Source organism: Oncorhynchus tshawytscha, linkage group LG25 (genome assembly GCF_018296145.1).
Source record: "Oncorhynchus tshawytscha isolate Ot180627B linkage group LG25, Otsh_v2.0, whole genome shotgun sequence".
Lineage (NCBI taxonomy): Eukaryota > Metazoa > Chordata > Actinopteri > Salmoniformes > Salmonidae > Oncorhynchus > Oncorhynchus tshawytscha.
Genome location: NC_056453.1, coordinates 36,570,432 through 36,582,343, shown reverse-complemented (window position 1 = coordinate 36,582,343; position 11,912 = coordinate 36,570,432). Strand labels below are relative to the sequence as shown.

General features: G+C 42.9%; 1 protein-coding gene across 1 annotated transcript in view; it reads right to left on the bottom strand.

Annotated features, from left to right (window-relative positions):
* The window catches only part of LOC112236149 (inaD-like protein), a 55,820-nt gene that overhangs the window by 36,476 nt on the left and 7,432 nt on the right, over nucleotides 1-11,912 (bottom strand). Inside the window, exons 2-5 of the mRNA XM_042306297.1 lie at nucleotides 8,270-8,343; nucleotides 7,815-7,910; nucleotides 5,687-5,756; nucleotides 5,095-5,169 (exon numbers count right to left, since the gene is read on the bottom strand). Of these exons, the coding sequence (XP_042162231.1) occupies nucleotides 5,095-5,169; nucleotides 5,687-5,756; nucleotides 7,815-7,910; nucleotides 8,270-8,343 (315 nt within the window). The remainder of the gene's footprint in view (nucleotides 1-5,094; nucleotides 5,170-5,686; nucleotides 5,757-7,814; nucleotides 7,911-8,269; nucleotides 8,344-11,912) is intronic.

The following is an 11,912-nucleotide window of genomic DNA, read 5'->3' as shown; positions in this document are numbered from 1 at the left end:
AAAAATTGTGAATAATGATGAGTGAGAAAGTTAGACGCACAAATATCATATTCCCCAAAAATGCTAACCTCCTCTATTATTGTATTGGTGAGAGGTTAGCATGTCTTGGGGTATGATATAAAATGCTAACCTCCTCTATTATTGTATTGGTGAGAGGTTAGCATGTCTTGGGGTATGATATAAAATGCTAACCTCCCCTGTTATTGTATTGGTGAGAGGTTAGCATGTCTTGGGGTATGATATAAAATGCTAACCTCCTCTATTATTGTATTGGTGAGAGGTTAGCATGTCTTGGGGTATGATATAAAATGCTAACCTCCCCTGTTATTGTAATGGTGAGAGGTTAGCATGTCTTGGGGTATGATATAATATGCTAACCTCCCCTGTTATTGTAATGGTGAGAGGTTAGCATGTCTTGGGGGTATGATATAATATGCTAACCTCCCCTGTTATTGTAATGGTGAGAGGTTAGCATGTCTTGGGGGTATGATATAATATGCTAACCTCCCCTGTTATTGTAATGGTGAGAGGTTAGCATGTCTTGAGGGCCTGATATTTGTGCATTTATAACTTTCTCACTCATCATTATCCACGATTCATTCAGGATTATCCGTAATCATGGTAGCATCCACATGAATGTAGAAGTGTTTAGAAACATATTCTATACTTATTCCCAATAAAAATGACTCCAAAATTACACACTACATATTATTTACCATTCATTTCTATTGGGAACAAAATAATCTGAAACACAACCAGAACAAACAGCTGATGAAAGACAGATGGACGGACAGACAGTCTTCTTAATATGTCAGCCTGTATCCGTCTGGCTGTCCGTCTGGCTGTCCGTCCGTGGAGCCAGTAGTGTGACGTGGCTGACAAACAGTGAAAAGCACAGGGGCCAGCAGAGTGCCAGGTCACTTTATGTCAGGCCTGGTGTACAAGACAGGGTGAGACGTGACAGGAGAGAGAGGACACAGGACAGACGCCTTTCCTCAGCAGTTAGGAGGACTAGAGTCCCAGAGGATATTTGGGAAGTGTTTAAATGTACCCAGTTTTCAAATGAAGTCCTCCCTGGTTGGCAGATGAGTGTATACCCTGATTAGAAGTAGCGGTTGCTCATCGTTTGCTCACTTGTGTTCCCTGAGAATGTGGTTTGAATTAAAAAGATGTGGACCTACACACCGAAGAAGGCTTCATGCTGAAACGTCTCTCTCTAGTTCAGAGCAGCGCTGCTTTCAAATCAAGTCTTGATTTAGTATTTATTAGGATCCCCATTAGGATTAACATAATTAAAACAATAACATAACACATCAATGCATCCCATTAGACATTATTACTCTAATATTTACAATATAAATAACATTTACAATATAAAATGTACAATACTACAATATTACTGTGTGTGTGTCTCTCTCTTCATTATCCATGTTATGCCGTGAGATGATTTATCCTACTTTTTCTTTTTACAGATTTTACTGTTCACTTGAGTTACTCGATGTGGCAGAGAGTTCCATGTAGTCATGGCTCTATGCAGTACTGTGTGTTTCCCAGAGTCTGCTCTGGACTTGGGGAGTGTGAAGAGACCCCTGGTGGCATGTATTGTGGGGTATGTATGGGTGTCTGATCTGTGTGCTCGTTGTTTGAACAAACAAGCTTGGTGCTGTCAACATGTCAATAACTCTCACAAAGACCAGTAGTAGTGATGCAGTCAATCTCCTCTCTTTTTTGAGCCAGGAGAAATTAACATGAATGTCATTGATGTTAGCTCTCTGTGTACATTTAAGGGCCAGCTGTGTTTCTCTGTTCAGGGCCACTGTAATTTTGTCCTTCTTTGTGGCACTTGACCATTTGACTGGGCAGTAGGCCAGGTGTGATAAAACTAGAGCCTGTAGGACTTGTTGAGTTGATTGTTATGTGAAGAAAGTAGAGCAGCGTTTTATCACGGACAGACTTCTCCCCATCTTGTGCCAGGTCACACTCAAACCGGTGCTCCTGGCACCTACTACTATACCCCGTTCAAAGGCATTTAAATATTTTATCTTTCCCATTCACCATCTGAATGGCACACATACACAATCCATGTCTCAATTGTTTCAAGGCATAAAAATCCATCTTTAACTTGTCTCCTCTCCTTCATTTACACTAATTAAAGTTAATTTAACAGGTAACATCAATAATGGATCATAGCTTTCATTTGGATTCACCTGGTCAGGCTGTCATAGAGAGAGCAGATGTTCCTAGTATTTTGTACACTCAGTGAATACTTTGAAGTACGCTGGAAAATGTGTTGAACGTAATCAAACCTTTTTTTAACGCCATCCACACACAGGGGTTAACTGGGGTTACTTCATGTTTCTACCATGACAGACGGCTTCCTGTGCTGACTGAGGTCAGCAGGAACCAGTGTTCTTTCTCTGTCCTCTAATAAGCAGTTTTCTGAATCTGCACATTTGAACCAGCCAGGCCTCAAACACTGTTACACAACACTCAACCCATCTTCCCTAAAGCTTCCCCAAGGCTCTCTGTTTCTGGCACCCTATTCCCTATATAGTGCACTACTTTAGACCAGGACCCTATTCCCTATATAGTGCACTACTTTAGACCAGGACCCTATTCCCTATATAGTGCACTACTTTAGACCAGGACCCTATTCCCTATATAGTGCACTACTTTAGACCAGGACCCTATTCCCTATATAGTGCACTACTTTAGACCAGGACCCTATTCCCTATATAGTGCACTACTTTAGACCAGGACCCTATTCCCTATATAGTGCACTACTTTAGACCAGGACCCTATTCCCTATGTAGTGCACTACTTTAGACCAGGACCCTATTCCCTATATAGTGCACTACTTTAGACCAGGACCCTATTCCCTATATAGTGCACTACTTTAGACCAGGACCCTATTCCCTATATAGTGCACTACTTTAGACCAGGACCCTATTCCCTATATAGTGCACTACTTTAGACCAGGACCCTATTCCCTATATAGTGCACTACTTTAGACCAGGACCCTATTCCCTATATAGTGCACTACTTTAGACCAGGACCCTATTCCCTATATAGTGCACTACTTTAGACCAGGGCCCTATTCCCTATATAGTGCACTACTTTAGACCAGGGCCCTATTCCCTATATAGTGCACTACTTTCGACCAGGACCCTATTCCCTATATAGTGCACTACTTTCGACCAGGACCCTATTCCCTATATAGTGCACTACTTTAGACCAGGACCCTATTCCCTATATAGTGCACTACTTTAGACCAGGACCCTATTCCCTATATAGTGCATTACTTTAGACCAGGACCCTATTCCCTATATAGTGCACTACTTTAGACCAGGACCCTATTCCCTATATAGTGCACTACTTTAGACCAGGACCCTATTCCCTATATAGTGCACTACTTTCAGACCAGGACCCTATTCCCTATATAGTGCACTACTTTCGACCAGGACCCTATTCCCTATATAGTGCACTACTTTCGACCAGGACCCTATTCCCTCTATAGTGCACTACTTTCGACCAGGACCCTATTCCCTATATAGTGCACTACTTTCGACCAGGACCCTATTCCCTATATAGTGCACTACTTTCGACCAGGACCCTATTCCCTATATAGTGCACTACTTTCGACCAGGACCCTATTCCCTCTATAGTGCACTACTTTCGACCAGGACCCTATTCCCTATATAGTGCACTACTTTCGACCAGGACCCTATTCCCTATATAGTGCACTACTTTCGACCAGGGCTCCAGTTAGGAATAGAATATTCCTAATAAATGATATACATGATATATAATACATATTTATTATATTACATTATTAGAATGGGGTCCATTTCGGACACCGCTTCTATTTCTGAGTGAACACAACCCAAAGTCCTGAATGTTCATACTGTAGTAACCAGATTGTTGTATTTATCAAAAGCAAATGAAGGATTCTTTAACCACTCAGCTCCTAACAGTATCTACCCTTGTTCAGTGACAACAACGTAGTGCTCTGACGTAGTGCACACTACCATACGTAGGCTACACACAAACGTTCGTAGCCTTTGTCTAATAGTGATGGGGGAATAAATCGATACAGTTTCATATTGCAATATTTGACTCCCAAGTATCGTTTTGGAAATAAATCAATTAAATATGTACAGTTCCAGACAAAAATTTGGGAGAATGCCAAGAGTGTGCAAAGCTGTCATCAAGGCAAAGGGTGGCTACTTTGAAGAGGTCTTCACTATTATTCTACAATGTAGAAAATTATTTTAAAAAATAAAGAAAAACCCTTGAATGAGTGGGTGTGTCCAAACTTTTGACTGGTACTGTACAGTATATAATATATAATAATCATATACCAAATCAAACAACACCAGGAATGGCAACACTTCTGATAAAATAAATAAAATACACGTATAAGGGCAATTCCGCCACTTTTCAACTTCCTAGTCATTATCTGCAGCACCTATATTATGTCTATATTATGTGAAAACAGCTTATTTTCTATGATCTGTGGTTAAAAAGAGAAGAAAGGTCCTAAAAAATGATTTTCTATGATCTGTGGTTAAAAAGAGAAGAAAGGTCCTAAAAAATGATTTTCTATGATCTGTGGTTAAAAAGAGAAGAAAGGTCCTAAAAAATGATTTTCTATGATCTGTGGTTAAAAAGAGAAGAAAGGTCCTAAAAAATGATTTTCTATGATCTGTGGTTAAAAAGAGAAGAAAGGTCCTAAAAAAATGATTTTCTATGATCTGTGGTTAAAAAGAGAAGAAGAAAGGTCCTAAAAAATGTCTCTGTGACCTGACAGGTTAGGATTAAAAGGTAAAAAGAAAAACAGTGATTTTCAAAACCAGCAATGAGTTTCTAGCCAGAGAAAATGTATCTTCTGTCTCCCCACAACACCGCAAATCTCAGTGTTTGAAAATCACTGTTTTTAATATATCGTCATCGGGCAGAATTTGTTTTACTTTACATTTTTTCTATTTTCTATAAAGCGCTGTTATCACATATGTAGACTCTGGTATTGTGCTGGAGATGAGAGTCTCTGAAAAGTGGTGGAATTTCCTTTTAAATAAAGTCAGGCTTGGCTACCTGCTTTCATCGTCCCTGGCAACCATCAGAGACATGTGATTGGAGGCTGATGCTGACCGGAGGATATCCACCGCCCTATAGGACCACAGGAGAGAGGAGAGCAGTTTTAACACTACACCCGGGTTCAGGAAAATATGTCACAAATGGCACCCTATTCCCTTTACAGTGCACTACTTTTGACCAGGGCCCATAGGGAATAGGGTGCACTACTTTAGACCAGGGCCCATAGGGAATAGGGTGCACTACTTTTGACTAGGGACCATAGGGAATAGGGTGCACTACTTTAGACCAGGGCCCATAGGGGATAGGGTGCCATTTGGGATACACAGAAAATGGTGATGGAACTGGCATAACACCTTCAGTCATCGTCACCTCTAGAGGTCGACCTCTAGTCACCTCTATGTAGAAAGCTGTTGTTTTTTAATTCAATGTGTGGCATTCAAGTATTACTCCTGAGTTGAAACACAAACACCAACACCAATGTAACATACTTTGCATAGCATCATTCACATGGCTAACGAATGATTAACAAACAACTAAACTCACATGACCTAATTATGGCCGAGTCTACCACTGTGCACTAATGACCTACCTCTCGTTGGTTACTCCTCCTAAACTCATATTATTGACTTCCAAAATGAGGTCGCCCGTTCTAAGCCTCCCTGGAACACACAAATACACAGAGACAGAGAGAGAGAGAGAGAACGAGAGAGAGTGAAAGAGACGGAGAGAGAGAGAGAGAGAGAGAGAGAGAGAGAGAACGAGAGAGAGTGAAAGAGACAGCGAGAGAGAGAGAAAGAGAGAGTGAGAGAAAGAGAGTGAGAGAACGAGAGAGTGAAAGAGATGGCGAGAGAGAGAGAGTGAGACAGCGAGAGAGAGTGAAAGAGAGAGAGAACGAGAGAGAGTGAAAGAGAACGAGAGAGAATGAAAGAGACAGCGAGAGAGAATGAAAGACAGCGGGAGAGAGAGAGAGAACAAGAGTGAGAGAGAACGAGAGAGAGTGAAAGAGACAGCGAGAGAGAGAGAGAGAACAAGAGACAGTGAAAGAGAGAGAGAACGAGAGACAGTGAAAGAGAGAGAACGAGAGACAGTGAAAGAGAGAGAGAACGAGAGAGAGACAGAGAGAGAGAGAAGAAAGAGAAAGAGAGCGAGAGAGAGAGAGAGAGAGAATGAGAGAGAGAGTGAAAGAGAGCGAGAGAGAGAGAGAGACAAAGAGAGAGAATGAAAGAGAGAGGGAAAGAGCGAGAATGAGAGAAAGAGAGAGAGAGAATGAGAGAGAAGAGACAGAGAGAGAATGAGAGAAAGAGACAGCGAGAGAGAGAGAGAGAGAGAGAGAGAGAATGAAAGAGAGCCAGAGGGAAAGAGAGCGAGAGAGAGGGAAAGAGAGCGAGAGAGGGAAAGAGAGCGAGAGAAAAGAGAGCGAGAGAGGAAAGAGAGCGAGAGAGGGAAAGAGAGCGAGAGAGAGAGAGAAGAGAGGGAAAGAGAGCAGAGAGAGGGAAAGAGAGAGAGAGGAAAGAGAGAGAGCGAGAGAGAGGGAAAGAGAGCGAGAGAGAGGGAAAGAGAGCGAGAGAGAAAGAGAGAAAGAGAAAGAGAGAAAGAGAGCGAGAGAGAGAAAGAGAGCGAGAGAGAGGGAAAGAGAGCGAGAGAGAGGGAAAGAGAGCGAGAGAGAGGGAAAGAGAGCGAGAGAGAGGGAAGAAGCGAGAGAGAGGGAAAGAGAGCGAGAGAGAGGGAAAGAGAGCGAGAGAGAGGGAAAGAGAGCGAGAGAGAGAGCGAAGAGAGAGAGAGGAAAGAGAGAGAGAGAAAAGAGAGCGAGAGAGAGGAAAGAGAGCGAGAGAGGAAAGAGAGCGAGAGAGAGGGAAAGAGAGCGAGAGAGAGGGAAAGAGAGCGAGAGAGAGGGAAAGAGAGCGAGAGAGAGGGAAAGAGAGCGAGAGAGAGGGAAAGAGAGCGAGAGAGAGGGAAAGAGAGCGAGAGAGAGGGAAAGAGAGCGAGAGAGAGGGAAAGAGAGCGAGAGAGGAAAGAGAGCGAGAAGAGAGCGAGAGGGAAAGAGAGAGGAAAGAGAGCGAGAGAGAGGGAAAGAGAGCGAGCGAGAGAGAGGGAAAGAGAGCGAGAGAAAGAGAGCGAAGAGAGGGAAAGAGAGCGAGAGAGAGGAGAAGAGAGAGGGAAAGAGAGCGAGAGAGAGGGAAAGAGGAAAGAGGGAAAGAGAGCGAGAGAGAGGGAAAGAGAGCGAGAGAGAGGGAAAGAGAGCGAGAGAGAGGGAAAGAGAGCGAGAGAGAGGGAAAGAGAGCGAGAGAGAGAGGAAAGAGAGAGCGAGAGAGAGGGAAAGAGAGCGAGAGAGAGGGAAAGAGAGCGAGAGAGAGGGAAAGAGAGCGAGAGAGAAGAGCGAGAGAAAGAGAGCGAGAGAGAAAGAGAGCGAAAGAGAAAGAGAGCGAGAGAGAGGAAAGAGAGAGAGAAAGAGAGAGCGAGAGAGAGGGAAAAGAGAGCGAGAGAGAGGGAAAGAAAGAGCGAGAGAGAGGGAAAGAGAGGAGAGAGAGGGAAAGAGAGCGAGAGAGAAAGAGAGCGAGAGAGAGGGAAAGAGAGCGAGAGAGAGGGAAAGAGAGCGAGAGAGAGAGAGGGAAAGAGAGAGAAAAAGAAAGAGCATTTTGCCATCATCATCTGTAATAGAGGTTATTTATCAACATACTAAATTAGCCAAAAACAACAACCATCAGAAAGTAACGTACCATCCTGAGCAGCCAGCCCTCCCGGTAACACCCGCTTGATGAAGATCCCAAACTCCTCACGTGTCTGCTCTCTGTAGCCACCGATGATCTTCACCCCTGGATGAGGAACAAGAGACAAAAGCAACACCTTCTATGAACCCCCAGTAGATAAAGGTTATAGGGGAAATCTATTAAGCAGAAAGCACATTTTAGAGCAATTGATACAGTATTGGAGCTGCCACTATTTAGAATGTTGCGGTGCGTTAGCTCACTGCTCAGCTCTTTTTGCAGAGGGAAATGTCGCCCTTCGACTTGCTATAATAATCATTCGTTACTAGGGCCAGGAGTTTTTCCTTGACTACATAATCTGACCAGGGAAACCTCTGGGCCCAGTTATAGCTGATTAAAACGTATATAGACTATAGCTACATCCATTCATAATGCATATTACATTAGAGGTCAAGATGTATACTGACCCAGTCCTTTCTTGCAGTCGCAGAACTCCAGTCTCTCGATGGCCCGGTTGATGCCGTGAGGCCCCATGACAGTCCTGGAACACACAAACACCTTCTCGGTCACGTCACCCCAACGTTTACCCATTTAACTAATAAATATTATTTTAAACCCCTTCCTCGTGGATGGAAAGAAAAGAAGGCTCATGACGGATAGAGGAAGAGAATGGAAGAGATAAAGGAAGATGGAAAGAGACCTCTCACAGCCACATGCTTCATCGGATGAGCTTTCATCTCCGGTCTCAAGATGTAATTGAATCATTGTCCAAAGGATTTCGTTAGAATAGGTTCCCAGAGCCACACCAATATGTTCCATAACCAGCTGTGGCTTTACAGACGAGCTGAAATGTGTCAGGAGCCGCCACGAGTGAGTGTGTGTTTAGGGAGTGTGTGGTCTACGGAGCCACCAAAGTGTCTGGCATGTGTGTGAGGCGAGTGTGTGTGTAGGGAGTGTGTGGTCTACGGAGCCACCAAAGTGTCTGGCAAGTGTGTGAGGCGAGTGTGTGAGGCGGGCGAGTGTGGTATTCCAGAGCGGCTGCAGGTGTGTGTGGAGAGTTTGTGTCGGTGCGTTCTGAGTATATGTGGGGTCAGAAGCAGCCGCCAGACACAAACTGACAGGGTTTCAGCATCAGGGGAAAAACAAAAACACACCGTCTCATCTCTTCACAGGGACTTTGACTGGCAGCATCACATCAGCTCAGGCTGTCCAGACCAATCTCCCTATGAGCCATTCACAGCATTAAAATGCTTCATATGACAGTAATAACCAAGGACTTACCCAATCTGAAAAGAAGATTTGTTGTTGAGAATTAATGCCATTATGCTGGACGTGTACATTGTATGAGGACGGTCAAAAGGTTTTCCAGGCCACATCATGTGATCAGGAGAAACTCTTGGCCTTAATTGTGTGTGTGTGTGTGTGTGTGTGTGTGTGTGTGTGTGTGTGTGTGTGTGTGTGTGTGTGTGTGTGTGTGTGTGTTGCATGCTGCGTCACCGATGGGTGTAAATGGTTTACAGCAGCAAAGAGCTTTTAGATCTTTTCAATTATGAAAAAAGTAATTACAGTCTAAACAGGTGCATTAGGTATTGGAAAACACCGCTGCCAATCTGCAGACCTGAGAGGACAGGACAGGGCTGGGAGGTAATCCTCTGGACAAACAGACAGATACAGGAAGAAACAGAGGACAAAGCTTTGGGTTCAAACTAGGGCATTGGATGACTACAGTCAATACAATTCATTTCAAATGTAGTGTACGCACATCCAATAACTTGCAAGTGCTGTGTACAAAAATACACAGTACTTATACCCAAACACTGATAAATGCTCTGGCACAATAAACTGTGGGAGCATTCATTATATCTGACAGTCAATACAACAGTACATCTGTGGCCCAGACAGTGTGGCTGTATGCTGTTTACATTCTCCATGTACTGCAGTTCCAACTATTGTCTTGACTTGAAAGCCTTCAGAAGACTTCCTATCAGATGATCATTCATTGGGGCTTTCTTTTTCCAACAGCTGCTTGACCTCTGCGTTTAATCAATTGCCCTTCAGCTTGTGCCATGTACCCAGCACCTGTTCCGTATATTTGGCGGCCAGACCTTTCACTAATTTGAGCTTTACTTGGATGACATTGGTCATGAAAAGAAACCACTTTTTTACACCACAGGTACTGTACCAGAATCAAGATCCAGTCCACAAACTTATAGGTTGTTGTGTTCATCAAATATCTCTTGTTTTTCTGTATCGTGTCTGGACTATCATTAAATGTGAAGACTGTATATTATCGAATCAATTATCTATGTGCAATTTAATTATGCGATTAAACTAATCATGTAACTAAATAACTAGGAAGTTGGGGCACCTCGTAAAAATGTCAATTATATAGTGTCAAGCTCCCAAATATAACTCTTCAGATATTTTCATATCTTATCAAAACAGTCGCTCATTAATGAATTATTATTATTACCTCATCAGTTCATTACTGAATGTCGCAAACACTTGGATATCTGTACGAATCCTAGCCTAAATCATGAATCGGCGATATACAAATTGGCTTAATTATTTATTTACTAAGTAACTAAATAATCACACAGAATTACATGAACAAACAGTAGACATTTGGGTTACTACATGATGCAAAGAAAAAGTCCCTAGCGGACGATACCGATATGAAGGCTTGGTAGACAAAGGAAAGGGGTGGGGACTTAGAAAGAGCGGGAAAGACTAAATGGATTCACTACACACAGTTGATAATTATATTAATTGAAATGCTAATAATTTACACATGAACGGCCGCTCATTCGAGAATAATTGCAATGTATATATTTACGCCCGTATGTCGTTGTTGTCTTCTCTGTTGGAATCGCCGGTCCGTCTGCTGGAGAGTCAGATCATCAGAGAGTCTCTGGTTAACTTTCCCAGAAGTCACAATGTCTTTTGTGGTTGTAGCTTTCTCCGCAGCTCTGGATAGTGTCTGTTGTAATGGATACGTCAGGTCTACAGATGGTCATTGCATAGAATAGATGCTTCCACGGTTCTCGCTATTCTTGTACTAGATTTACGTAATTTCCAGCTGCAGCTTAGTAATTATACATCTAAGGTTTGCTCTTATTCTTTAGTGATCGATAGTCTCAGAGTTTAACAATTTCCAGCCGTGTAGTCACAACTACAGCTGTATGGTCTCCGTGGCTATAGAATTGTAGCCATTCCAACGTGAGGACTCTGTCCCGGCGTTCTCTGACTTAATATACATTTTGAAGGAAGTGGGTTTTATACTCTGTGGAAGAAGGGGGGGGGGGTTCTATAATGCCTAATGTGATGCCTGGGCTCACGAGGTTGTGGCCATTGACTAGTTAAAACTTTATAACTAAACAAGTATCTCCTATAGAAGGACAACATGACATTACATCTTCTCCCAAATAGTTTCATATTCAATCATATATTTACACAACATTCAAATAGAAAAATAATAACTGAGAAATGTACACTTCCAAAGCTACCGTTATTCTGTGCTACCATCCTTCCTGATGTCACAAAATAAAACAACTTCGACAGGATTGTTCTTTAAATACCAACGGACCATTCCCACATTCTCAAAAATATAAATATGGTTTAATCCTCCAATATGGGGGATTAGGAGTTGTCATGATTGCCCTGCTTGGGTTAGGTTACCGTGGACCACAATCCTACGGAGAGATCTCTCACACCCACCAGAGGGGAAGAGATCGAGAGGTATGGAGATGGGGGGGTTTTATGACACCTCACGCCCACTGTAAATCTAAGGCAGCAGACAAAATTCCTTTGTTCTCTCACTATGGTGAACCGGCCTCAGAACATTAACAAGCAATAAATGGACTTTGGGACAATAGGTTTCGTCAGCCACAATGGTGGTAATGGCAATGGATTGGATATGAAAATTAATGGGGCGGCAGGTAGCTTAGTGGTTAGAGCGTTGGGACAGTAACCGAAAGGTTGCTAGATCGAATCCCCGAGCTGACAAGGTAAAACTCTGTCATTCTGCCCCTGAACAAGGCAGTTCCTAGGCCATCATTGTAAATAAGAATTTGTCCTTAACTGCCTAGTTAAATATAAAATTAATGTCAT